This window comes from Falco rusticolus, chromosome 2 (assembly GCF_015220075.1).
Source record: "Falco rusticolus isolate bFalRus1 chromosome 2, bFalRus1.pri, whole genome shotgun sequence".
NCBI lineage: Eukaryota > Metazoa > Chordata > Aves > Falconiformes > Falconidae > Falco > Falco rusticolus.
Genome location: NC_051188.1, coordinates 73,791,037 through 73,818,982, shown reverse-complemented (window position 1 = coordinate 73,818,982; position 27,946 = coordinate 73,791,037). Strand labels below are relative to the sequence as shown.

General features: G+C 42.3%; 2 protein-coding genes across 4 annotated transcripts; one reads left to right on the top strand and one right to left on the bottom strand.

Annotated features, from left to right (window-relative positions):
* The first annotated feature begins 1 nt into the window (after window position 1).
* Window positions 2-3,666, top strand: SLC25A6 (solute carrier family 25 member 6). Its single transcript, XM_037376334.1, has 4 exons — window positions 2-180; window positions 1,314-1,800; window positions 2,413-2,553; window positions 3,035-3,666. Exons 1-4 carry the CDS (start codon window positions 70-72, stop codon window positions 3,190-3,192), a joined length of 897 nt encoding a protein of 298 aa, XP_037232231.1. The 5' UTR covers window positions 2-69; the 3' UTR covers window positions 3,193-3,666.
* LOC119142846 (granulocyte-macrophage colony-stimulating factor receptor subunit alpha-like) lies at window positions 3,400-27,020 on the bottom strand. 3 transcript variants are annotated; one of them, XM_037376333.1, is made up of 12 exons: window positions 26,810-27,020; window positions 20,086-20,203; window positions 19,778-19,914; window positions 18,917-19,037; window positions 16,223-16,352; window positions 15,956-16,131; window positions 14,650-14,789; window positions 11,796-11,834; window positions 10,724-10,853; window positions 9,980-10,028; window positions 9,308-9,389; window positions 3,400-6,507 (listed from the first exon to the last, which is right to left on the bottom strand). In XM_037376333.1, exons 2-12 carry the CDS (start codon window positions 20,171-20,173, stop codon window positions 6,436-6,438), a joined length of 1,164 nt encoding a protein of 387 aa, XP_037232230.1. In that variant the 5' UTR covers window positions 20,174-20,203; window positions 26,810-27,020; the 3' UTR covers window positions 3,400-6,435. The 3 variants fall into 3 exon arrangements, with proteins under 3 accessions (XP_037232230.1, XP_037232229.1, XP_037232228.1); XM_037376332.1 differs by having other exon boundaries at window positions 9,980-10,073; window positions 19,778-19,911; XM_037376331.1 differs by having other exon boundaries at window positions 9,980-10,073; window positions 26,810-27,019.
* Window positions 27,021-27,946: the final 926 nt, after the last annotated feature.

The window sequence follows — 27,946 nt, the reverse complement described above, 5'->3', positions numbered from 1 at the left end:
GCGGCAACAGCCCCGCCCTTTCGGCGTGAGCGGCAGCGGCGTCTCTTCCCCGGCGGCTCCGGCGCGAACATGGCGGACCAGGCTATCTCCTTCCTCAAGGACTTTCTGGCGGGCGGTGTCGCAGCCGCCATCAGCAAGACTGCGGTGGCGCCTATCGAGCGGGTCAAGCTCTTGCTTCAGGTTAGCGGCGCGGCCGAGCCTGGTGGGAGCGGGGAGTGGGGGCTGCCCGTCGCCCTCCGCCGCCGGGGCCCGCGCGGGCTGAGCCGGGCGGGGGGAAGGGCGGGGGGCAGGCATGCGGGCGCCGCCGCGGAACAAAGGGCGCGCGCGAAGTGGCGGCTGGCGGGGAGGTCACGTGGGCGGCGGGCCCCCGCGGCAGCGGCGGGGAAGCCGGTTCCGCTATGCGGGGCGCTGCGTTGCGGGGGGGGGCGGGCCGCGGGGGGGGGGGGTGGGTGGGAGGGAGGGGCGAGGGGGCGGCCTCCGGTGTCACTTCCTGCCGTCCCGCTCCTGGCGCCGAGCGCGCAGAGGGCAAGGGGGGGAGGGCGGCAGCGCGCCGCCATCTTGATGACCTTCACGTGATGCCGCGGCCGGGCAGCGCATTGGCCCACCGGCGGGGCGGGGCCGGGGCCGCGACCGGCGCGCGGTGCCCTGTGTGACCCCTGCGCGCGGGCCATGGGGCGGCCCGGCGCCCCAAGGTGACTCGCGTGACCTTCGCGGCGGCCCCGGCCCCGCCCTGGGCGCGGCGGCAGGCGCCGGGCTGGCGGCCTCCTCGCGCCGCTCCCCCGCCGGTCCCCTGGGCGCGACGCGGCTCGGCCGCCCCCCCTGCACCCCGCCGCTGCCCGCAGGGGCCGCCGGCTCCGGGCCGCACCACAGCTGTGGTCGCCTTCGCTCCCCACGGCTGGCCCTTGCCCGTCCGGCGAGTCCTGCGTTCCGGGGAGGCCGGGACACAACTTGAAGCCTTTTTTGCCGTTCTAGTGTTGTACGAGGCCTCCCGTGTCTATGGCTGCTTCACGTACACACGCTCTCAGTTTGTGGGCCTTTAGTTCTTCAGAGCTAACTCAATCCTCGCGTTCTTCAGTCCCCACTGAATACGAGTAAATGACTGTTTTTCCCAGTCTTAAGATCTAGGCTGACACCTGGGAGCTTTTCCTTGGAGGCTGGCTGTTGCAGCCCATTTATTGCAGTTAACAGCGGCTTGACCTCCATGCCTGACTGCCATCAGGCTTTCAGGCTGAACAGCTCTCTGCTTTACAGAAGTGGACTTGCAGTGCAGACCTGTCAAGGCATACAGCCAAAATGCGTGTTTTTATTTGCAGGTACAACATGCAAGTAAACAAATTGCTGCTGATAAGCAGTACAAGGGTATCATCGATTGTGTAGTGCGTATTCCAAAGGAACAAGGAGTGCTGTCTTTCTGGAGAGGAAACTTGGCAAATGTCATCAGATACTTCCCAACTCAAGCTCTCAACTTTGCCTTCAAGGATAAGTATAAGCAGGTGTTCTTGGGAGGTGTAGACAAGCACACTCAATTCTGGAGGTATTTTGCTGGTAACCTGGCTTCTGGTGGTGCAGCTGGAGCCACTTCCCTCTGCTTTGTCTACCCCTTGGATTTTGCAAGAACCCGTTTGGCTGCTGATGTCGGAAAAGCTGGCGCAGACAGAGAATTCTCAGGTCTAGGGGACTGTCTAGTCAAAATTACCAAGTCTGATGGTCTGCGTGGCTTATATCAAGGGTTCAATGTCTCTGTCCAAGGCATCATCATCTATCGAGCTGCCTACTTTGGGATCTATGATACAGCAAAAGGTAACATTTCAGAGGGGACCTTGTAAACCTGTTTCCTGAATTCTGTGTTGGTTTATGTTCATTCTTGGATTTTACGGTGTCTGTCTATAGCAAGTGGAGGTGGAGAGGGGACAACAAAGCTGCGGTGATGCTGCAGTGTTCAAGGCAACACAGGCATGTGTTGATGGCAGGTGGCTACTTTCAAGTACTCCTGCTTTTGTACTTAAAGGAGCTTGCCCTAATGGCAGCAGAGCTTGTTGTATGCAATTCCAGTAAGTTCTTTTTTGTTCAGTGTGTTACTGGAGTTACATTGGACCAATTCAGGTGTGTTCAGCAGAGTGGTGCTTTTACAAAGCACTTTTTTTAAGCTTGACATTTGGGCATAGAGGTCATTAATACTAGCTTACAGTTTAATGTACTTCACAGGCACAATGACTTTAGTGACACTCTTTTCAAAAAGAGTAGGGAGTAGTTACATTGTTACAGCATGTCTGAAGTTTATCCTAAATCTTGTTGCGATTTCAAAGTATGGCTTTACAATGTTTCGTAATCGTTCATCTAGTAAAGTAGCTGTCACGCAGCAAGTGGAAGAGGGTGTACAAGATAAAAAGCTAATTACTTTCTTTATTGCAGGCATGCTCCCAGATCCCAGAAATACTCATATTGTTATCAGTTGGATGATTGCCCAGACGGTGACTGCTGTGGCTGGTGTGGTCTCCTATCCTTTCGATACAGTGCGACGTAGGATGATGATGCAGTCAGGGCGCAAAGGAGGTAGGCTGTTAATTTGTGCAGTTCTTTAAGCAGCATTAACAACATGGAGTTCTTTTTCCCTAATAGTTATCCCTCCCCACTTACTGTCACTTGTTCCATAAATCTGATTTAAGTTATATTACATTTCAGTGATACAAGGAAATGCAGTAGGGCCCAACTTGTTTGTCTCTAATTAATGCTGAGGACTTTATAGAATATGAAATGGACAGACTGCCTGTTTGCAATGACAAATTAAATGAAGGCAACTGGGGAACAGTGTAATTACCAGAAAGAAGGCTTGACATTTTTATTTTGTGATTTAGCCTTTAGTAACTCGGCAAGCAGATAAAATTTTCTATTGCCTGAACTAAGTACTGTGTTGCAGTCTAAAAATGTGGTTTGGGACTTCACAAAAAGTAGCTAGAGGCGAATCAGGGCAGTTGTTAAAAAGATCTTGGGTACAATTGTAGGAGTTAAAAATTGCTTTCTGCTTTTTCTACAGCTGATATCATGTACTCTGGAACAATTGACTGCTGGCGGAAGATAGCAAGGGATGAGGGAGGAAAGGCGTTCTTCAAGGGTGCATGGTCTAATGTTCTCAGAGGCATGGGGGGTGCTTTTGTGCTTGTGCTGTACGATGAATTCAAGAAAGTCATTTAAACAGCCTAACTAGAATTGGGAATCAAGTTGAGCAGATCATGTAGAATAACTACCATTATGGACCATTGACCTTCAAGAAATTCCTGTGAGTCTTATTTATCGGAGCCAGATGATATTTGTAGATGGGGCTAGAAACTGACATAGAGGACTGATCCATTTCTCTGTAACATGCATGAAGACACTGAATCTGGCAATTCAGTGTGATGATTTTTTTTTCCCAACAATAAGGAGCAAGTGGCGTTTGTGCTGGGTCCAAAGTGGCTGGGTCCAAAATTGTTTGCCTGTGGATCAGTCCCTGGTTTCAAGTCCTATCTTCTAGGACCATAAAATTGTATTTGAAAGTATTTGCTAACAAATCATGTTCTTTTCCACTTGTACCTAAGCACTATGTACCATTTTGCACAGCTGAACATCTAGCAATTTTGTTCTTAAATTGGGGCATTCTGCTGTAAAACAATAAACATACTTACTCTATCTGTGTTGAAATTATTACATAAAAGCTTTGGGGAAACCTTTTGTTTGAAAACTTGTTTCAGATAATAGTTCCTCTGATACACTTAACACTGCACTCTGTAACAGAATAAGCTTGATTATTTTTTTTTAAAGAAAAAATTACTGAATGTCAGAACTTTGGGGGGGAAGCATGGGTTATACTAATAGAAACCACTCCCATTTTTTGTGCCTGGTAGTGTACGATGGGCTGCTGCAAGTGGCTTTTTGCATGATTCTTAGAAATGGATTGCAACTTTTCATATGATTTAAAATGGGGGGTGGGGTGTCTGTTATAGTGCTAGAAAAATCCAAAGTCCCAAGGACAGTCAAAAAGTAACACTCTTGCCCTTGGTAAAACAGCTTAAATGAAATAATGCTTTTTAAAATCAATATAGAAAGCAACATGGCATTCATGCAAAAACCCAGGAACCTAGTAAATGCCTTCAAATTCTGAGTAACTGATGTATTGTTGCTGCTATTTGAAAATGCTGATTGTGCCATTCAGGATCCTGTTTGGCCTGATCTGTAGCAGTGGTCAGTACCTGTGTGGAAGTTGAATTTAATCTGAAATGAGGCTCATTTTAAGAGGTGAACTTGATGGGGTATGTGAGCAGGAGTATGTATGTGTGCTTCTGTATAGCTGTAAAATAATAGGTCAAAGTAGGTCAGCCTTCAATATTTACCTGATTGATGTCTAGTTGATGGGATTGTCAGGAGACCAAAACCAGACCAAATAATTTCTCATACTGCTATTTGAGATAATGTAATACCTATGTGCCATCCTATGTATGCAATCTTACTTCTGTACTTCTTAATCTGCAAAGACTTGGTCAAGAGAGAAGTAAAGGAAAACAAGGTGTTAATCTTCCAGTCATGTTTTTAACTTTCCTTGTATCTTGAGAAAGAAAAGGTATGTCATTGTGTGAGTCATTGAAGGCTGAGCTGTCTTGAGTTCTTTTCGTGTGCCTTCTGAGGTTGCTATTCAAGAAGTATTTAAATTAACTACTTGGCTTTGGCTGATTATTACCTGCCTTTCAAACATAATTACCTTTTTCCTTTCACTGTTGGACTAGCATTACACTCAACATCTGCTTGTGAATGTATGTTACACAGCTACTTTGTACACAGGCTAATTGCAAACTTAATGTAGCTACTGCAAGTGGAAGTGGTTAAGTTTTTATCCTGTTTGGTAATGGTAGCTCCCTTCTGGTGCAGGCAGGTCATTTACCAGGTCATTTGATGTTGATCTTGCCAATCAAATTGCTGTTTCAGTTGTAATTTTATTGACTGAGGCGGGGGGGTGTTAGTGCACACAGGGGAAGGGGTTTTGTCTATATAAATACATTGTTTAGATTTATTTTCTGTATTGGTGATTTGAAAGCTAGTGGTGATGATGGGATGAGTAACCTCACTGTGAGTGTATGGTAGTCCATGCTTTGTGAGGAAAAATTAAACATGACAATTATTTGAGCAGCTGCTGAAAGGGTGAGGATATTTTTAAACTTCCCTCCCCTCCAGAACTAGGTTTTAACCAGAAGAAATGGGAAAATAAATCGATGCAAGTGTAGGTGGTTTAAGTGGAACTGCAATTTGCCTATGCTGTGCATTCAGCATGTACCACTTGGTGGTCTTTTGGGTTGTTTTTTTTTGCTTGTTGTTTTTTTTTGGTTTTTTTTTAGATTATGGCTTCTCTTAGTCATGCAGCAGCAGTTTTCAGTGTGTGATTATGCCGTGTGGGAACATAAGAGGCAAACAATAAATGAGACTTTTAAAAAAAGCATTTTGTTTTCTGCCTTATTGAAACACCTTGTGAAATTGTGTTTTATTTTGAAAACTATTTTTAACGGGAAAATACCTGGAATTTGTAAAAGAAAATACTGGCATTCAAAGTCTTTATTTTTAAAAGGCATTGGGAATAGGGCTTGCATGCTTTGAAGGGAATAAACAAATGCATTGGTTGGTGTTAGGAAATAATTACATTTAAAATGCAGCTATTACTGCAGATTTTACTCAGTTTTCACAACTGTTACACTGGGGTTTTTTTAAGAATTAAATACTATCTGTGAGTTAAGTCCATATTGATATTGCAGAGGTTCATATTTGCACTGTAAGTACTGAGCTCATGAAATGGCTGACTGGCAGCCCAGTATTAACAGCTAACTTTTGACGAGGCTAATTTTATTTCACCACTTACCTTGTCTTGCATGAAGTTTTAATATACCGTGATAGTTTGGTGTTGCCACTTGGAAGGCTGAAGGGCAATTCTAAACACATTTTGAACAGCTAGTTTCTGCCTCAGAAAATACTCTGTGTGTATAAAACTGACAAGCTGGTAAAACTAACTACTGTGGTGTTCTTAAGCAGTCCTGTCATCCTATAGCAGTTTGTATCCAGAGGAAAGAAGCATTGCAGCAATGAAGACAGTGACAGGTGGTGGATGACAACGTGGATGAGAGGCCTTGTCTCTGCACCATGAAGGAAACGTCAGTAAGGTTTAAGCAGGTCTTCGTAGCAGGCATTCACAGAAAAGCTTACCTCCTAGGCATTTTGTTTTTAAACAAAGGGAAAAGAACAAATTTTAATGATTTTTCTCCACCTTTTTCCCCTGCTCTATTCGAGGTGGATTATTATGGGACAAATCGTTTTAGAGGTAATTATATTCATTTCTATTCTCGTTCAAAGTCCTCTTGTCAGAAGGATCCATTATTTTCATTCAATGTGGAAATCCAAGTGCGTTTTCTTTTTGGAAAGTTAGATCAACTCTTCAACCACAGTTACTACCCCTCGGTACAACTGTTTGTTTTGTGGACTTGCATACTCTGTCTAAAGAGAAAGAAAATAAGTTACAGTCAATGTTGGTGATCAGAGAATGTTTCTGAGTGTTGGGTACATCAATACCGAAGGCACCTTCTTTTGCTATTTTAATACTTAAGAGATGCTTGCAAAGCAGGAGGAGACAGTTGGGTATTGTTTGACTTTCAACATGTATGTTTGGCACTAGCTATTTGTCAGTGGTAGGAAGAAGAAGAAAAGTTGATTGAAATGCTGGACAGCCTTAACTGAGACAACAGAAGACATTTATTTCAGTGAGTATTGCCTAATTCTTCTACATGTGGGCATGAACTAGACAGAGAAAATTCTATGGTTGCCATCATACAGTTTAACATTGGTTAACCTGGAGTTCTGCAAGAGGAGAAGTTGCTAAGTGAGGTCATAATACTGATACAGAGCTTAAAATATTGAGGGGTGATAAATTTGATTTTTAAAAAAGTAGAAGGGATAGTACTGGAATAAAAAAAAATAAGGGAAGCTTGCTGGAATGCTGAGGATATATTACAGAATATCAAACCAGGTTGTCCTGGGGGAATTTTTGTGGGAAATCTGGGGTTGATAAGCACTGCTGGGCTTCATGGTCATTGCATTTTGTACTACTTGGCCATTCTTTGAGGAAAACAATGCATCAGCACACAGTGTCTCTCTCGCAAATTCTTGGACTACTTAGTTTTTGAAAAGATGAAAACAAAAGTATTAACATATAGTTCTGAGTGAGGGCGAGGAAAGTATTTGGGGGAAGAATGACCAAAAAGCGAAGGAAGATGAGTAAAATAAAATGGATTAGAGGAATGCAAGGTGTCTGATGCACTGAGTGAATTGGTTGGGTCTTAACCACAGTAAACAGGTAAAAGTTCTTCTACGTGAGTGTTAAGGATACAGGTGCAAGCTTGGTGCAGAAAGGTTAGGGTTGTAAATCATGAGGCTTTTCAGTGGTCTGAGGAAAAGTTGTATAGTGAATCAAGACAATGAGCAAATGTGAAAGGTCGTTGAGTAAGAAGGGACAAAATGAGGAAATGCAAGCTTTACAAAGGTGTGTTTAGCAAAGGATGTTACAGGTTTCAAAATAACTCATAAATGTATTAGCACTAAATGCCAGGAGGAGAGAGTCCTTGTATTTGGTGAAAAGGAGAGCTCTTGGAGATAACCTATTTGTGCTTTATGATCTGCTTTGAAGAATTACAGCATTCAATCAGTGTTAAAGATACCAGAGTGTAGAGAGAAGAGGTAAAATATAAGTAGAGTTCAAGACTAGATTAAAATAAGCAAAGAAGAGTCTAGAAACTGTTCAGACATGTCAGAGACTTAATGAATTATCTTCACGGTGCCTGTTGGCAGGTATGAGGCAACCTGAGCTGAGGGCTTCACTTGCGCTCAACAATTACTACTGATAAGTTGCTGCCTGCATGGAAGTGCCTGCACCATTTACGAAACCACATCCACAAAGGCTACTGCATTGTAGTGGGGTGTTCTGAATCATTCTGATAGTACCTGCACAGGAATTTGGAAGCCCCTCAAGTTTAATAAAAACAAGCGATCCAGGGAGTTGGCAATTTTTGAAGGACAGCTTGCTAGTTTACTAGCAATTACTATTTAATAATATGATGGACTATGGATTGCTGCAGCTCTGTAGCCTTAGTGCTGGCAGCCTGATAGGAAGTGAGATATCAGGTGTTTATGACTTCAGGTGTGTGAGGAAACTCATCCAAGTTACATCGCTGCCTGCCTTCTATTAAAGCCAAAGATGGTAGGGCCAAAGTCAAGTAAGTTAGGACAATGTGCTGGAATGTAGTTAGCAAAGCTAGGGAGTTTTAGTAGTAATAGCTTTGAGGATTCTTTGTAAAGGACTGAAGGAAAATTTCTGTGTCACTTCTGAAAGCCTCATTGGAAAGGGGGGTGGTGCCCACTGGAATGCTGTAGGCAATAAAGACCTAGCCTTATTTGTTGATTTAAAGTACATCTTCACTTTAGCCAGCTGGTAAATAGCATTACCCTCACTATTCAGACACCATACAAACCACTGTTCAAATGGACAAATTAGAAGAAAATAATGAAAGTTTTGAAGCCTGGTTGTCATGATGAATGAAGAAAGACTGGAAGAACCAGTTGCTTTTGATAGCGTGCAAGTGTGTAAGATACTGTAAACAGAAAAGGAGTAAGGATAAATAATGGATTTTAAGTGCAGTATGAACAGGCTATTAAAAAAGCTCTTTAAAATTAAGGATAATTAAACATTATAATAGACTGTATAAGGATACTACAGAATATCGGTTGAATATATTTTGCACAGAACATTGGAACTGTCATAGCTAATCCTGTGCTGAAGCAGAGAGGAGGGCTAGTAAGCTGTTGAGACTTTCCAGCCCTGCTGATCTTCATGATTCGGTGTAATTGGATTTTTACATAGGTGTAGGCCAGACTTATAAAATATGTATTCACACTGTATTATGATCATTGATATTTGAAAATTATAATGGAAAATGCTTTCTCACTTTAGGTTATTTTCAAAGTATGAACAGCAACCTAGCAAAACTGGTGTGTGCAGAAATTATCAGTCTCAGTAAAAGTGGTAACTTCTGGTCTTAAAATACAGCTAGAAGTGCATACAGGGTTATCTCTAGTCTCAGCACTGGCATAGAGCATTTCTAGTTTCAAAACAGCATACTTTGCATGAGAGGAAATTAGTTTTTAATGGACCAAATTTAATGCTTATCTTTATATGCCAATTCTAGTCCTTGGCCTGTTGTGGTTTATAGTTAGCAAATTTGATTCAATTGAAAAGCAGGCATACCTGGCTATTTTCATCAGTTGATATGTTAAATTTGTCTCTTGGTTGTGGTATGGGAGGAAATATGCTCTTGAAACTGCAGTACCTATGGTAGAAAATGAGATTGTAAAGATTCTGGGGTTGTATGAGAGTGAACATTTATTGTTGTATCATAAGAATATTTTTTCTTTCAAGATTGGATAGATACTGCTCTACAAATCACTAAATTAGAAGTAAAATATTTTGCATGCAAAATAGTGGGTAACTATTATTACGCTTATCACTTGGGTAACTAAATTCCATTTTGTGATGAGAGTCCCAGTAAGTACTTTATCAAACAATGACTTTCAATAACTCACATGACATAACTTTCTTCCACCCCTAAGTGAGAAGTTTTATCAAAATCGTGACATGTTCATTGGTTCTGATTCCCTCTTGTCTGGTAGTGTATGAAGCCAATGGCTTCAAAGTGATGTGGATATTAAATGCTTAAAAGAACAGAAATGTTTTTGCAGGGTCTGGTGGAGTCAGTTGCTTGCTAACTTTAACATCCTTTCCCCCTTTTTCACTTGTAGTGATTTTGCATGACAAAGTGCCATCTGTAACAATACTGGTAATTACACTTTGTGACATTGATAAATAGATTATTTAAGATTGTAGGTAGGAAGGTAGGAGAGACAGGTAAGGTTGATTTACCTTTTGAAAAGACAATACTGGAGCAGTGTCACTGAGATTGTTCCAAGTGCTATCAGAAATAAAACCACAAAAACAAAGTAATCTTTCCCTTGACCTGAAACATCCAAGAGAGAGAAATACCTTAGCATGCCAAAAAGATACCTTCGTGACTGTCAGTGATGAATGCAAACTTCACCTATTTTTTTTTAATAATCTGAAGGACTTCAATTTGACTTCTTACAGAACCTTGTCAAAAAGTTCAGGTACACTTGATGCATTTGAAACCATTTCAAACATTTAAACTGTAGAGAAATAATTGCAGGGGGGAAAAAATCCAAAGAAGAAACAGTCACAGAACGAATAACAGAACAAAAGTTGTCAAACTGTAAAAAAAGAATTGAAAAAGGGTGAGAAGGAAGATGTGGAAGGAAGGGAGTGATATTCATGGCAAAAATTTAGAGAACTAAAAGGTAGCCTCAGCTCTTCAGACCTAAGACAAGACTGGTTCTCTCTCAGCCTCTTCCTGGAGCCCTGGCATCTAAGTAACTGCTGCCCTCACAATCCCAACTAATCAAAGGCTGGTGTCAGCCTCCATTGCCATAGTGCTGGAGCTTCTCCTCCACATTAATAATTTCCACTTGGTTCCTTCCATGTCCTTGGGTGAAAATTAAGATTTTATTGGTATCTGTGATTGTGAGGGAAAAGGGAAGGCAAACATGGTAATAGTGAAAAAAATTATATTAAAATAGTATTTCACAGTCTTACCAAACTCGATGGGTTCAGTCCATTCCCCCCAGTTTGAGCTTATGAGACAACTTTTTCCACGTGCTCTCATTTTCAGAATGTATTTTTTTTTCTCATTGTAATTTTGAAATTCGTATCTGTTGCTCCTTACCTAAAATCAAAGCAATCAGACTGTGCATTTCACCTGATAGGCAAATGTTAATAAAATTTGTGGTTTAATTTCCTTTTGCAGTTTCTATAAAAAAACAATTTGTATGATTTTTTAGAGATGTACTAGTATAAATGTTCTTCTCCCCACCTTTAAAATTGTGATGAATGAATTCATCCTGCTACTGAATCTTTATGGTTTTTGAGCTTTAAAGTTGAACTTTGAAGTTTATTGGATCTTTAATCTATTTTATTGTGCTTTAAGGACATTTTTTTCTCTTGTCCTTGTTTATGAATCCTAACAATACCAAGACAGAAAGCTGAAACTGGAGAAGTACTCTGTAAATTCACCTTGCAACCTTTACAGGAATTAATCATGCAAATATTCCCTGGATGGTGCCTGTCTTTGCTAAACAGACAGTATTTCTGAGACAATCCAGTAACAGATATGCTACCATCTAGCCTCGTGATACTTTATACAAGGTCTGGAATCTGCCAAGCTTAAGATGCTTCCACAGCTGAGAGGACCACTCATTTGTCAGCGGAAGACTGACTGTGTGTTACCTTCCACCGGTTTTGAAGATTTCTGCATTCCCTCTGCCTCACTGTCCTGAACTATGGTGGTATTTTTGCACCAACAGATATGAGAAAAAGAATATTTCCGATTTTTATTAAGCAAAATGTCACCCATCTTAAGCAAAATCTATTTGTGCAATAAATGGAAAGTACGAAGTTTTGCGAAATGCATGGAAAATTCTATCTAGTGTAAGCTACCCTATCCAAAAGGGGTGTATTAAGTTTACATATGAAGATACCACAGGAACGTATTTTCCTGAATTTTCATTGCCATATTGATACAAAACCTATAGTTCTAGAAGTAAGTATCTTTTATATAATGGTACTTATATGTTTAAGTGGGCACAAATTTTTATATGAGAATGCTTACTCTTACAGGAGGATCCTTTTCCTCTTCTTTGGGCTCATCCTGCAAACCAAAGACAAATCTTCATTTTTATTATTTTCTTGTCAAATAGTCAAATATTTCTCCCTCTTTTGTTCTTATTTTCTTGCTTCTAAAGATCATAAGTAGTTTTAAACTGAAAAATAAATTGGATATTCTGCTCCAGTAATACCCCAGTATGTAGCACTCGGAATTTTGGCTTCTTCCATTTCATTTTAGAGAAGAAAAGCCATATATTTTATTTATTCGTGGTTTGAGAAGCTGTATTTGCTTCTTAAGATCCTATTTACATTGTGCGTTCTCATCCAGCAAATGCATATCCAGATTATGCAAGCAGTCAAATAATCCTCCAAACGCAGCAGATCTGGAAGCTGTGAATTCACAATAGTTTGATAACATGGGGCAGCAAATTAACGTGAAGAGCAAATTTACCTGCTTCCAGTCAAAGTCTCTGTTAGACATCTGAGTGATCCATACATGGGGGCTTTTCCCAGAATACTGCAACAATCTACCTACACATTCCCATACAATCAATGTTTAATTAAGTAGAATCAAACATTGACCTGGGTCAAAGAATCTGTCTATTTTGAAGAAAGGCTAGGCTCAAAAATGAGTGAATGAAATCAACAGCAGTGGTTTAAAAAAGCTGAGGTCCTTGAAACATCTATTACATGTAATGTCAGAAGGATAGCTGGCATTATGGAAAAGTCAGAAAGACGTCACTGGAAGGAATGCCTTATTTCAGAAAACACACCCACCGTGTACGTTGTGTTATAAAGTTGACTAGTATTTCCCCGTTACTCACTGTCAGCTGAGCTCTTTCAGCTTAGGACATGACGGAAGTCATCAGCCTGTGCTGGGGAGGGTGCAAGTAAGTTACTTAAACTTTAGGTGTTCGGTGCCATTTTAGCTGCCTCACATCTGATGGCCCCTCCTGAATGGTGTGAGTGATATCTGCCATCTCCATGTAGGTACCTCTGGTACCTTCAGTACCTATAGCACTTTAAGAGGAATGAGGCACCTACTGCTCAGCTGCATGGGGCCTTAGACACACATTGACTGTTATGGGATATCTGTGCTCCTTTGCAGACACCTGCATTAAGGTGTCTGTGAGGTGAATTTCACACTCAAATGTAGGAATCTCCTGAACACCACCCATTCTGACTGCAGCATGAGAAAGAAGAGGTAACATGTATTTGTTTGAAAGAAACGTTTTGATAATATTGCTTTAGTCATATGTTACAACCTATATCTTTATGTAAAACATTCTAAGTATTTCACAGAAGACCTTGCTGTCAAATTATACCAGCCAGCTGGAAAGCTGCATGTGCTGCAATTGCTCCTTGAAATAGCTACCAAGGCAGATACTATTAATGCACGCAAGATACAAAATCCAGACAATCCAAACAGTTTGCAAGCTGCAGGCCTTGTTTTGAATGAACTACTGAGTTTTAAGGATTTATTGCAGTTGCATATTTATGTTTAACTCTTAGCTGATCTTTCCTGTACTGGTTTTGAGTTATAAATGCTTGAGAAATTGCCACTACGGTAAGCTTCTGAGCTGTGGCTGGGAAATGGGGTAGGTAGAGAGTACTAATTTGTCAAGCACAGACATCATCCACATGTGGAAATCATCTAATGGTAAAAGAGGTATCCCAGGGACGGGGAGGAAAAGCGCGATTTCTTGCCTCCTTGTCAAACTCCTGGGCTCAAAGAATTTTTCTGCGCTTTGTCCTCATGGGTGTTGAAATCAGGTCCTTTAGGCACTGAGATTTCTGAAGGAGGATTTGACACCCCAGCTTCTCTGCTCCGTCGTATGTGGTGGAAACCAGACATACCTTAGCTATGGTGCAGTACACTCTGTGCTGTCCTGCGCTTTTCCCATGGTCACTATGTTGCAGTTGGCAGTGCTCTACCTATAGCGTAGGAGAAATCCCAGCTCACTTTTGGTGCATACATGTTTACTCTAAGATAGCCATTTTAGGTTCCTCTCTTATAGCCAATGGAAAGAAAGAAGCGCTTTAGGGGCACAGTTTTTCTGTCATCTGCCTTGGAAGGAGAACGGTAACACCACACCTGACTACAGAGAGAGTGGAGGGTAAGACACTGAAAAGCAAACTCATCCATTGTGGACGTCTACCCTGGGCCTGTGTGAACTTTCCCCTGTGTTGCTGGTATCTCATTTTTCAGAAGAGTGGCTTCTGAAAAATGTTTCCAAATGGAGGTTTTGGTGGACACTCTGTAGACAGACAGGCAGGGGCCATGCTGGCTCAGCCAGGCTCCAGGGCAAGGATGGTGTCTGAGGGAAGGCTGCCAAAAGATGACAGACATTGGGAGAGGTGGTGGAGAAGAGAGATGGAGGCTGAGTGGAGCAAAACAGTCCCACGTGTTGAAATTGAGGGGCAGCTGTGAGCTTTCCAGCATCTGCAAAATGCAATCAGGGTGGCTGAAGCCCTGGGAAGCAGGGCAAGCATGAGGGGCCTGGCCCGGGCTGGAGGCTGCTACCAAGGCAGTGCCCTCATTGCAGATCTCGGGCTGCCATGGCACGATCATCTCCTGTGAGATTTGGTCATGCAGGAAAGCATCTCAGGTGCTCTCCCAGCCTTTGGACAGAGACCTCATAACATTCCCCTGCTCTCCTATGCTTTTCTGCTTTGCATCTCTGATGACTTTGAAATAAGGTCACAAGCGGTGGGATGTGAGATCAGCAGAGCTGGCACAGGAAAACACCACAGATTGTGAGGGAGAAGTTATTAAATAAAGGAAACAGAAGTTTGCACATTATGGATATGCATGTACGTAGATATGGTGCCAAATACAAACCAGTAATTTTTTTTACCTTAGTTTGTATGTGAATTTCATACTGAAAACACTTTACATTTTCCACATGACTTGTAAGGGGTGGTTGCCATGTAATTATGCAGCCCACTGAATCTGTAGTACAATTGGCAGTGACGTTTAATGGAGGAGTGAGTATTTCTGAAAAGAAATGAAATAAATAATGTAGACATGGTCATTAATCAGCTACAATTCATGCGTTCATAGCAAAATACATATGCAGTTGAGGCAACAGACATACAGCTGTGTGCTACTGATGTTAACAAATGTTATCTGGTAAATAGGAATAAAATACAGTAGCAAAACTTGGGAACATATCACTTCAGTTGTTAGACATCTGAAGTAACTGAAGTTCATGTAAAAAAAGCATGAAGGATTTGGTGTAACTCAGTAGGACCATCAGCACAGTGCCATTTTCTTCTATGACTAAATTTCACATTGACAGTGCAAGCCTCCGTAGGAAAACAGATGGAAGTTTTGTGCGTGTGGTGTTATTCATGTAGAAAATGGAGTCATCTGAATTTGAGTGCATACAGTATAGTTGACGAGGTGTGACCTAAGTGTCTAACAATTGTGGTCAGTGGAGACCTCATCAGTGGTGCCCATGATGTCTGCAAAGCTGTTTGGTGCACCATGGAGCAGGGGTGCTTGTCTGAATAGCTCTGGGCTTTACAGCCTGCATCAGGTGCAGGCAGAAGTCAGTCTCATGTTGTACATTTCAGACCACACAGGACACCCAGGAGGACCCTGGCCTCTCACAGGTCCTGGGCCACATCTGCAAGCCTTGTGGACACCTCAAGTGTCTGAGGGTGTCTCAAATGGCACTAGAGGCATCTTTTTAGGCAACTGAATCTTGTTTCAGATCTCTACTGGAGCTTAAACACCTAGCTCACACATAGAGATCCACATATTTAATTAACACAGTCTTAATTTGCAAGTTGAACCCTCCCTCTGGTTTTAGGAGACGTAGCTATTGTGGCTCTCAGAGAGACAAGGAATTAAGGGATGGCAAAATAAGCCCATCAGAAAGGTGGCCTTGGAAGTCTAACCATTGCATTTCATCACTTGGATTCCATGGAAATATTCACACCACTTCTCAGCAATTACTGCAGGCTGCCTCTGCCTTTGCTTGCTTTAGTTAATTTTTGGAACTATAGTGTGTCAGCTCTCAGGAGCAAAGTCTGTCCTGCAGTGCAGGATCCTGCAGTGGCTACAGGCTTTGTTTTATTCTTCTTGTCTCTTCAGAGAATAATTCCACACTTCCTTATTTTATAAAACCGTAATAAAATAAGGAAGTGTTCACTTACCGATTTTATATAGTCGGATGTACTCATCATAGAACTGGATCAGGGAGTCCTTGCTAGACCCGTTCACCAGGAAATAAGCTTTATTAACATCTGTCCTCACATTTTGGAATCTACATCCCGTGTTTCTGCCATTTTCATCTCTAATGTAAAGCTCACATTCCATTGCATCATCATACCTGTAGACAGCAAGGTATTTTAGTTAGACATGGGCAGCGTGACGTGTTGAATGAGAACTCAGACTTCCCTAGCTCAAGCAGATCTACTTACCTCGAGTTCTGCCAGTAGAGGAAGTACTGAGTGTCTTCTGGAGCATCCCTGCCTGCCTGCCACGTGCAGTTCATGAGGGAAATGTTATAAATCACACAGGAGAAGTTTTCAATGGCTGACCCATTTATGCCTGCAAACACAGGAATGTCCGTGATGAGGAAAAATCATGTGACTCGATCCAGGCTGGAGGATCTTGGTACATGCTTAGATATGTTGGACAGCTGCGACTGCAGCTGGTTATTGCTTAGGTTAGTGTGGTGGTTTGACCCTGGCTGGATGCCAAGTGCCCACCAAAGCCACTCTATCACTCCCCTCCTCAACCAGACAGGGGAGAGAATATATGATGAAAGGCTCGTGGGTCAAGATAAGGACAGGAAGATCACTCAGCAGTTACCATCACAGGAAAAACAGACTCAGCTTGGGAAAAATTGGTTTACATTATTACCATTCAAATCAGAAAATCACCATCTCCCCACCCATCCCTTCTTCCAAGGCTTAATTCCTGATTTCTTTACCTTCTCCCCCTTGGCATTGCAGGGGGACAGGGGTGGCGGTCAGTTCATCACATGCTCTTTCTGCCGCTTCTCCCTCCTCACACTTTTCTCCTGCTCCAGCCTGGGGTCCCTCCCACAAGAGACAGGTTTCCATGAACTTCTCCAATGTAAGTCCTTCCTATTGGCTGCGGTTCTTCACAAACTGCTCCAGCGTGGGTCCCTTCCACAGGGGTCGCACGTGCTGCCAGCAAACCTGCTGCAACACAGGCTTCCCACGGGGTCACAGCCTCCTTTGGGGGCATCCCCGCATCCCCTTGCTCCAGCATGGGGTTCTCCATGGGCTACAGGTGGGTATTTGCTCCACCATTAACCTCCATGGGCTGCAGGGGAACCTCTGCTCCAGTGCCTGGAGTACCTCCCCCCTCCTTCACTGGCCTCGGTGTCTGCAGGGTTGTTGCTCTCACACAGTCTCACTCATCTCTTCTGCTGGTGCAGATTTTTCCCCCCTCCCTTTCTAATATGCTATCCCAGAGGTGCTACCACTGTCATTGATGGCTCAGCTTTGGCCAGCGGCAGGTCTCTCTTAGAGCCGGCTAGCATTGGCTCAGTTGGACATGAGGGAAGCTTCTGGCATCTTCTTACAGAAGCCACCCCTGTAGCCCCACCACTATCAAAACCTTGCCATGCAAACCCACTACAGTTAGGCATGACAGCTGAGGGAATGCTGGACTCTCACCCTTTTTTGACTGCCTCTGAACTGTGAAACCTGGGAGCAGAGCATTCGCACAGGTAAAGGGAGGCACACTGCCTTTTAACACCATCCTTGGTGCTACAGAGAAAAGTTTTTCTCATTTTGCAGTTAATGCCCAGAAATCCACTCCTGAAGTGTTTACAAAAATTATTTTAAAAGCGGGGACTTCTAAACTAAGGTTGGGCTTTTTTCTTCCTCCAGTCAAATAGCCTCGTAGCTAGATCTTTCCACCCTGATGTGGGCAACAGCAATTTGATCTCTTCCTTTTCTGGACCACATTGAAACGGGAATCTTTTTTCTTTGGAAGCTCCCTCATGGCTGGGCTGTGCAGGCATGCTCAGCCTTCTTCTTTCTCCTTCAGCCAATTTTCTGCTTTTTTTCTGTGGTGTGCCCCAACCTCAGTGAAGGGGTGCAAACTTCCTCCAGCCCCCTCCAGCACCTGGTATAGAGGGCACACTTGTGGAAGCAGGGGGAATCTCGAGGGGAACCTGCATGCTTAGAAGCTAGGGCCAGTTGAGAGGAACACCAAAAGTTAGAGGTTTTAAGAGGCAGTGTGTCCTGGCTTACATTTTTGAGGGTCACCCTAAGAGTGTTTCCTCTGTCAGGTTCCCAGGAAGACATGAGTAGGAAGTATTTTCTCTGCTCAGATATGAGCAAGCTGCTAATCTCATCACCTCTGTCGAGCCTGAAGTACTCCAGTTAGACACAGCTGCAGGAGCACTGGTGACTGGGCAATTTTAGCGGAGAACTCTGAATTCAGAAGGAAGGGGAAAACAGGCTGTAAAGTCTTCAGGTTTGGAATTACAAACCTAGGATCTACCTAAATTCCACTTTGTTTAACTCTTACAGGGGGCAGGCTCAGAATATCTTTCTAAACAGTTGCCTCGGCTCAATGGGTGCACAGCAGCTGAGGGAACCCACGCGTGCGTGTGTCTGTGCATGTGCATGCCAGGACCAGATCAGGAGACTGCTACATTCACACTGCCCCAGCTGCTTATCACCAGCATTTCCTTTCCTCTCCTCCTCCCGTGTTATGGGTTTCACTGATCTCCAGACTCTGCCTTTAGCTAACTCTGTGGTCTGGCTCCTGACAAACCCACCAACAGCACAGCAGGAAAACATTTAATCAGGAAATGGGTGCTAACATCTTTATTTGTAACAGCCTGAACAGTTATTTGAATCCACACTTAAACCATTGTAATTTAGTGCCATTTAGGAGCCCTAATATGAAAGCAAATAACACAATTACTGATGCATTTGTAGTAATGCATCTCTTGCAGAATTGTAGATACGTTCATTACCAAGCAAATAATTTTAGCAGACCTACAAAAAATCATTTTAATAGAAAATAAAGCAGTTACATGCTGTGTAAGGAATTGTTTTCTAAGGCAATATTTACCTTTAAAAGACTGCAAATGGAGAAAACCTTACCCAGACCTTAGACATTACCTCCAGGGCTAAAGGTGCAGTGTTTTGAGATATTTGTGTTTGGTACTTCAATGATTAAAAATACTCCTTCATGCAGAGGCATGTATAGTTCCACTGGAAACCTGCATTTTGTACTGTTCACCTGAAAGAGAACGTGTTGGTGTTTCAATTCTTTTGGTGATAGACGATGCCAACTGTAGAATTTAATCAAAGGATTAAGCAAAATAGAAGTCCTTGTCTGACCTCCCCAGGGGTCAGAAAGATGTCTATGGCATTATATTGATAACATTCCGTAAAGATGTGATGTGGTTTTGTAATGTATTTCTCATTAAGGCATCTGCTTTGCTAGGCTAAATAAGCCGTCTTTGTCTTTCTATCAAGCTTCCTACTTTTCCGTTTGAATAATGTGGGTTTATAACATAACCTGTGCTACAGGCATGACCCAATTTACTGGGAAACAAGTGAAGAACTCGAGATAATGAAAATCCATGACAGTGTTTGGGGAATTATTTTTTTATTTGAAGAGTCTCTTGCTCTGTCTCTAAAATTCTCTAGGAGTCTCACTTAGTCTCACAGCCCCTTTTTTTTCAGCAGCTACATCCCTATTTGTGATTCAGCATAGGTGCAGTTCAGGCTATTGCTTCCTTTCCAATTTGGTGCCAGGGCTTCAGTTCTGTGGTACGGATGGGGTTCTCTTCCTGCAGAAAATGCACCCTGGCGTTGGTGATGGCTTCCTATAGCCCCTGCCAGATCAAGCTGCAGACTGCAAACAATCACTGATCAGATTTTACCTGCAACCGATTCATTTTTTCAAACTAAGAGAAGTTGATAAAAGGTAAAGAAAAAGGTGCAATTATTTATCTCAACAAATCGCCAATTTACCTCTGGTGGTGTACCTTCCATATCCCTGTTCCTGATGGTACATTTGTACTTAGAGAAATTCTTGCTGCTTTCCCAGGACAGTTCCATTTTACTCCAGTCCATTTTCACGTTTGTGATAGGTGATTCTTGTGCCTCTGCTGAAAGTATTACAGAGTAAGTTCAGTAAGGATATGCCATTGTTTTTGTTGAATGCAGAGGATAGTATCTGTCAGGCTTAAGATGACAATCGTCAAATTACTTGCAAATATCTCTGATAAATGAAGAATTAAACCCTGTTTCTCAGATTATATCTGTAAAAACATACTTACGCCCCATACAGTGGATGTCAGCATGCAAGGAATGAAATAGCATCATATACCACCAAATCATGCAGATGAGTTCAAGAGTATCAAACATCTTTTCTTCTCTGGAAAGAGGCTATGAAACCTTCAGGGAAAAAGAAGAAGAAAAAAATTATGCCAGTGTACTTTTATTTCTGCAAAGCTTCATTTTTTTTTCATGGGAAGAGTCAAATATGATGTCTAATTCACCCCTAGAAAATATTCTTTAGAAAACACAAGCAGAGGTGTGCTTCAGCATGTCTGGCAGGCACCTCCTCTGTGAAAGAACTGAAAAGGCTCACTGTTGTCTGTTACAACACAGCGGTTTGAGAGAGAGAGGCCACAGACCCTCATTGTGATCCATTCACTGTATTTGGTGCAGAGACCATGACTTAGGCTTACTGGTTTTCCACATATCCTATCCTAACCATATCATCAGAAAGTCAGACTTTCTTGTTTCCTGATCCTGTGAACATCATGGCAGATTTTCCTACGCAGTGCTCCAGTTTCTGCTGCAAAGTGAGCATTTAGACTGACTTTCAACCATTTGCTGAAGGCACCTTCTGGGAAGTGGATGGTTTGGCTTTTGGTTGTGTCAGGGTGTGGATGACTCATTTCTCCATGAGTGCTCTCGCAAAGCCAGCATCACCACCAGGCCTGTTCAGAGCCTGTACCTGCTCCTGCCAGTATGTCTTAGGAGTGCATGGAAAACACCCACGAAATCTGAACTGTCCAAACAAAGCTGGAAGAGAAAGGTCTCAATCTCCATCAGGTCTTAGCAGGAATTATATGTTGATTTGCTTACCTTTTTTTGACTCTAGCCAATCTATAGTCTTGGATCAAAGTCTTTTGGGGCTGATTTCAAGTTTTCATGTAATAAGTCTTTAATGACCCTTAAAATACTGTTCAGAGCGATGCTCTGAATCGCTTCTCATTCTTTTCCTGGATGCAAAGGGTCAAAGCTGACTGTGTGACTGTTGGTTTTGTATACATTATCAATTTGAGTGGCATTTTCTATCGTCTTTTCTTCTTTTCTTTTCTGACCTCAGGTGAACTAAGAACAACTTTCCATTCAGAAAAGTACCTTAGGAGTTGGAATTTTGATAGGCCTTTCCAAAGGCCATTTGGCACTGAATAGCCCTGGATTCAGCTGCTTTTCCATTATCCTGCATATCCCAAATAGCAGCACTTACCATAAACTTGCTGACACTTCTGTCAGTTCCTGATAAACCTGAATAATTTTTAATTTTTATATGTGATCCATCACTTTTCACCTCTTTTCATGGAAAACTGAATATGCTAAAGAATTCCAGATGTTAGGTGTAGTTTACTGTATCCCACTATTAAATAAGACACTTTTTTCTACACTTTCTTAGTTATTATTTGTTTTGAGTCCAGAAATAGTTGAATCTTGCTGTGGAAATTATTAAACTTTGAGGATGTCTGATTTGTAATCAAAATATGATGCTAGCTCATAGAACTATGTCCATCATAATTTTAAACTAATATAACTACAGTGATACACAATTGAACATGGGCTATAAAGTATACTTGAGAGGCTAGGAAAAAATGCTGAACCTGCTTAGAGCTATTTTAGAGAAGGTGATTCTCGAATCTTCATGCCCAGTTCACTTGAACAAAGATTCACATAACTACAGTCTACACCTCCATTCTTGGTATTTCTGGTCCTCTGCACCAACAACTTTTTTTTTTCTTCTCTAAGTTGTCAGCATTTTCTAGAACCTACTTCTGGTTTTGTGTGTTTTTCAGTCCAGTTTCCTGAAATGAGATGGTATATGCTAATGGTCCTTTTCACTGAGGAATGAGGAATGCTACAAAAGACAAGGTATCTTTCAATGTTATATTCACTTGTTGACTGGCCTCTGTTTTGTCTTGATAATGAAACAGACCTGTGGACAGCCTGTGTGGGATGAGTTTTGGCATTAAGACATCTGAAATTATCTATATTTACATAAGCACAAGTTGTTTAAGCTCCTGTTATGGTCAATGGAAAGCTGGCTGAATTCCATTCGCTGCTTCTGGTACATAAATAATTTCTCACTACTTGTGTTAAAGTCTTTGACTATTCCTATATAGAAATCTTATTAATCTTCTTAGTATCTTCCTAATGTTTATATATTTGATTTTTTGTTTCCCTTTGTTGAGTTTCTTTGATTTGGAAGTCTTTGTCCTAAAGGCACTTTTTTAAAGCAGCAACTAAATCTTACACCTGGTCAGGTTTCTTTTGTCTACTTTTTTCTTTTCTTGTCTCACAGAGTGTGTAGCAATCTCATCTGTTGAAGCGGTGTCTAGACCATGTGAAGGAGGCTATGCCTCCCTCCCCAGGCTGTGTGAGTGTAGGAAAGGGGTGGCATTGCTGCCTGGTTCAACAAGGCAACTCATGGCTGTGCTGTAGCTTAAGAAACACTGCATTCTGGCTGGGCGGGGGTTAACTTTCCCCAGAGCAGCCCATATAGTGCTGTGCTTTGTATTTATAGTTAGAATAGTGTTGATAACACACCAGCATTTTAGCTATTGCTGAGCAGTGCTCGCACAGCATCAAAGGCTGTCTTTCCAATCCCCCATGCAAAGACCAGTAGGATGAAGGTGGGCACAGCTGGGGCAGCTGACACAAACTGACCAAAGGGATGTTGCGTGACCCAAACTGACCAAAGGGATGCTCCAGACCATATGAGGTCATGCTCAGCAATGCAAGCTGAATGCAATAAAAGCTAGGACCTCGAGAGAACTTTGAGACATGCAGAAAGATTACAGTTGCCAGCCAGTGGAGCGAATTGCTGCTTGGCTCCTCCGATGCTGGGATAGTGGGCCAACAGTCAGGAATTAGAAGATAGGGAAGCCCAAAACTAGTTAAATGGGGTGTTTTTTTCTTTTGGTATTACCTAGTAGTGTAACTTCCTAGTAGCAATTTTCTTGATTGCAGGTATCACTAAGGTTAATTCTGAGACTGTGAGATAAAATCTTACTAACTTACTAAAAACTCAGGAAAAAGAGAAACATGGTAATATTTTGTTACTTTTCTGTCCTTCTATACTAATTTTTATGGTCATTAACAGTGCTGATTTCAGACTGACTCCACTTGTGAAAGCAAAAACCAAGTCAGACTCTCTAAGCAAGCTGCAGTCTTGAATATTTCCAGGGGGCACCTCACATCTCATGGAAATTGGCTTGATGTGACCCATCTGTCATGGTCTCCAGGAATCAAGCCAGGATGGGACACCATGTTGGGACTGCAACGGAGGCAGACTCTTCACTGTAGTCTGATTCTTCTCTGCTTATCTTTTGTAACATCAATCTTTTCTTTGTAAATCATCATGCTACAGTAAGGATGTGGCCACAGCTGCTGGGAAGTGATACTGAAGAATCTTAAGTACAAACAGTATGGAGAACAGGCTGTGAAATGTTATGTGAGATACTGGTCTCAGCAGTTATTTCCACTTCCCATGATCTCAGAAATCTCCCCAGTAATGCACATAGGAACTTTGAGACTTGTCCTTCTAGCCTGCCCTTTTTCATACAAGCATATTTTCTCCATTTAGTGCCATCTGTTCAGTCACTCTCAACCTTTTCTCCTTCCTTTCCTCATCCTATATTCCCTTTTTAGGCATCTGTTTTCCTATCCTCTGGCAACTGTCTGCTCACCTTTCCTTTATAGTCTTTGCTTTATTCTTCTTGTCGTCTCTGACTGTCTGCTCTTATGACTCTGCTTTCAAAGTCTCCCTCAGGTTTTCTACACAGGACAGCAGCCCCATATTGCAAGGACTCTCCACGTTTTCTCATGGAAATGCTTGTCTAGGGCACCACTGAAGGAGCCATCTGCAGCCCTGCCTGCCCAGAGGAGTGCTTCACCACCATCGCCCCCAGGCTCTGGATATGTCATTGGGCTTGCAGTGGCATAGCTTAAGGCAAGGCTTGTAAGCATTCGCTTTCCTCAAAAGAAATGACCCTTTCCATCGGCCACAGCACTAAGGGGGCTTGCTTCCCAAAGGATTTGTTTCACAGTTGACTGACTTTTAACACAAATTACACGAGAAAGGATTAGTGTTATTTTGTGCTTATGTTCTCTGCATCCCCCCAGCTGAATGTACCAACACATAGCCAGGTCCCCTGGCTTTTCTCTGGCCTGCAGGCAATGTAAAAGATATAGGAGCTGTGGTGAGCCTTAAGCCATTTACCTGACTGATTCATACCTTCTGCCTGGTGGCCAAGCAAATGGCACCAGTGCCACATCTGTAGGAGCTTTTTGCGTCCAGGACCTTCACCCTCTCCCAGACTGGTCTTTTGCAGGCAGGTGTGGTAAAAATCCCTCTGCTCAGAATAGACTTAAGTATTGAAGGTGTCAGAAGGAACACATACTTATGTCAAACCAGTTGGGAGTGTTATTAGGAGGATCAGACCAGAAGAAACATATTTATTCTTCTGTAAGTGGTGTTTCCTCATATTTCATTACTATGGGAGGTAATACAGAATCTGTTAGGATGAAAACCCCCATCCTTAACTCTAGGCTTGTTTCTGCTTTGCTTCTTTCCTTTTTCTCCCTTGGCCACCCTCATAAGTGTCTTGACCTCTCAGTGTGTGTGTCTACCCAGCTATGTAGGGGAAGGGCCCAGAGAGGACTCAAGAAACAAGTGGTTTCCCCACTTCTCAGTTCTTAGCTCACTCCCTAGCTCTCTCCACAGGTTCGCTATAAACCTAATCTACCCACCTAAGCTATGTGAGTACGAGCCTGCCAGTGGTACTTGGCCTTGCAGCTTTCTTTTATTTAGAGGTATGTGCATAGCCTATACGTTTAATTTTTTCACTAGCAAAATCTTATGAAGGAAAACATTGCTAAACTTATTACCTAATGTTACCAGATGTATAATGTGTCTTGCTTAGCAATAGTGATCCTATGCCTGGTAAGTTGGAGGTTAGCAAACATGAGTCCTTTTGGTCTTTTGTAGCAAGGCATGGTTAAACTCGATCTGCTCTAGAATGATTTCAGTATCGATGTGTCAGAAGGAAAATACAGTCACATTTAAAAGCTGTGATATGTCTGTAATAGTTTTCACAGAAAGCATCTATTACTGATTTAAGCACTTCCAGTTCTTACCCTTTTGCCTGTACAGTCTATTGTCTTCACTCAGGCTGTGAGCACAGGAGATGCTGGTAGAAAATGTCATCTGAGGTTAAGGCTCCTTTGTTCTAATCCCCATCTTTGCTAGTGACTTTTTTCTCTTGGGGAGTCTGGGAGAGTTACTGCTGCACGACACACTTCCAGAAATGAAAATTTGAATTTTACTCCTAGGGTGATGTAAGGATAAACTGATGCCTATACATTGCAGACAACCTGATGCTTATACATTGTGGATGTGTGGAGAGTGCCATACACTTCCTAAGCCTATCAAGGAGGCATAGAAAAAAGGAATAAAAGCCTTACAATGCATACCAGGCAATGAAATATTACTTTCAAATTGCTGCCTAAATGCAACTTTCCTAGAACTAGTTCAGTCTTTGGATCAGTATTTTGATTTCTGCAGATGATACAAAACTGGGAGAAGTGGTTGATATACCAGTATTTCACTTTAGAGGGTCCTGGACAGGCTGGAGAAATGAGCTGACAAGAATGTCATGAAATTCAGCAAAGGGAAGTGCTGACTGCTGCACCTGGGGAGGATCTATGCCCGACACCAGCACGGGCTGAGGAAGCCCTGCTGGAAAGCAGCTTTGCAGAGAAGGCCCTGAGGATCGTGGTGGACAACAAACTGACCATGAGCCAGCAATGTGCCCTTGCAGAAAAGAACACCAAAGGCACGCTGGGCTGCATTAGGCAGAGGGTTCCAGCAGGTCAAGGGAGGTGATCCTGGCGTGCTGGTTCCAGCTCTGGGATCCTCAGTACAAGAAAGACAGAGCTACTGAAGAGAGTCTAGTAAAGAACCACAAAGATGATTAAGGGCTCTGACATATGAGGCTGAGAAAGCTGGGACTTTTCAGCCTGGAGAGATGAAGGCCTGGGGACGTCTTATCCATGTGTATAAATACCCTGCTGTGGGGAGTAAGGAAGATGGAGCCACTCTGCTCAGACATGCCCAGCGACTGCACAAGAAACAATGGGCAAATCCTGAATTAATGGCAATTCAACTTAAACACAAGAAAACACTTTTTACTGTAAGGATGGTCATCTGCTGGAACAGGTTTTCCAGGGATGTTGTGAAGTCTCCAGCATTGGAGTTATAGACTGCACAAAGCCCTGAGCAACCTGCTGTAGCTGATGCTGCTCTAAATCTCCAGAAGTGCCTTCCAGCCTCAACCATTCCAAGATGTTGGGATTTTTTCAATAGAAATCCACATGTTTCTGGTTAGATTAATTTATAGAAAGGGTGCAGAAAATAGCATTTCTTTCAGTTACTGCAAAAGAGCTGTCAGATAACAAAAGTCAAATAGCACAACAGATATCATAGCTATTTCAGAATCTTCCTTGAATCTTGGAAAACTCTTTAAAAGTTTTCTATATACACAGATATGGATTTTTAATCAAATAGGCTAAAGCGTCATCAACATTTTGTCTAGACCTTCTTAAGCAGGAGGCTAATCCAGATATTGTATGTATGCTCGTATAACTGTACCTAGCTTAATCCTTGGCAAGCATTTGTATTCTGCACAAGATTTTCTGTGGCACAAGAAAATCAATAGACAACATAGAGGGACATACCTCCTTGTGAAAAAAATCTCCTCTTCTATCTTGTTTGATTTTGGATCACAGCAGCAAGGGCACTTTAACTTTGTAGTTGTGGTTATGAAGGCATCAATAAGTCTTTTGCTCTGCCAGGCAACATTTTTTACTGCATGCTGGTATTAAATAGCAAATGCTGCAGTCAGAAAGCCACTCAGTTTAACATTTCCCTTACTGCTTTCAAAGTTCCTTAAATTTCCTAATTTGCAGATGCTGATGATTTCACATGAACTGATCACGCAACTAGCTCTTCCTTCCTGTTATATTAGAACTGAGCATTAATAGCCACAATATGCACACTCATTATACAAAAAGACAAAAATAGTCAGTAGTCACACTGCATGAATACACTCACAGAAATACCTCTCTACAAATAAACACATTTTCATAAACAGTATGTTCTGGAAACAACAGCAGTATTGTGTGGCTAGTCCATGTCTGAAGTGCTTACAACATGGCCACTTATTTCTGTCAGGACCTGACTGGCTTTATACATCGTTTATGACCCCTGCAGCAGCCTGGGTTCTCTTTTGAGGAAGACCAGTCCTTAGCATGTATTTGCAAACTGTCTGGCGTATTTGTAAGCAAAGACATGACAAGGAAAATGTCAGATCCAAATTTCTGAACTTTCTCACTGCCCAGTTATGGGTTGATTTTGTTTGGTTCATCTTAGGCGACAATATCATGGATTAGGTGCAGAAATGTCAGAAAATTAAAATTAAAGGACATATCCAAAGCATTTACTAAATTCACTAATGTCGAGTTTGCAAAAGACTTTGCAGTCATATAAATATGAGAGTCTAAGCCACAAAGTTTGCTTTAACTTCCAGCAGCTTTAGATGTGGCTCTGGGTCATGCTGAGCATTAGCCACTTCCCAGTTTGTTTTACATGATATCTGTCATGCAGATATGTAATCTTCATGTAAGAGATTCTTTTTATTTCTTGTTTTCAAACGCTTGTAGCAAGGGTGATTTGAATTACCCCCTACTTCCTACTCCCAACACACGCACGATAGCAGGATGGTGAGGAATCCCTGAATCCCTTAGGCTTCTTACCTGTGAGGCAGGATCCTTAGCAGTTAGTCTGTTAGCGGAAGAACTATTTTTAAGTCTGCT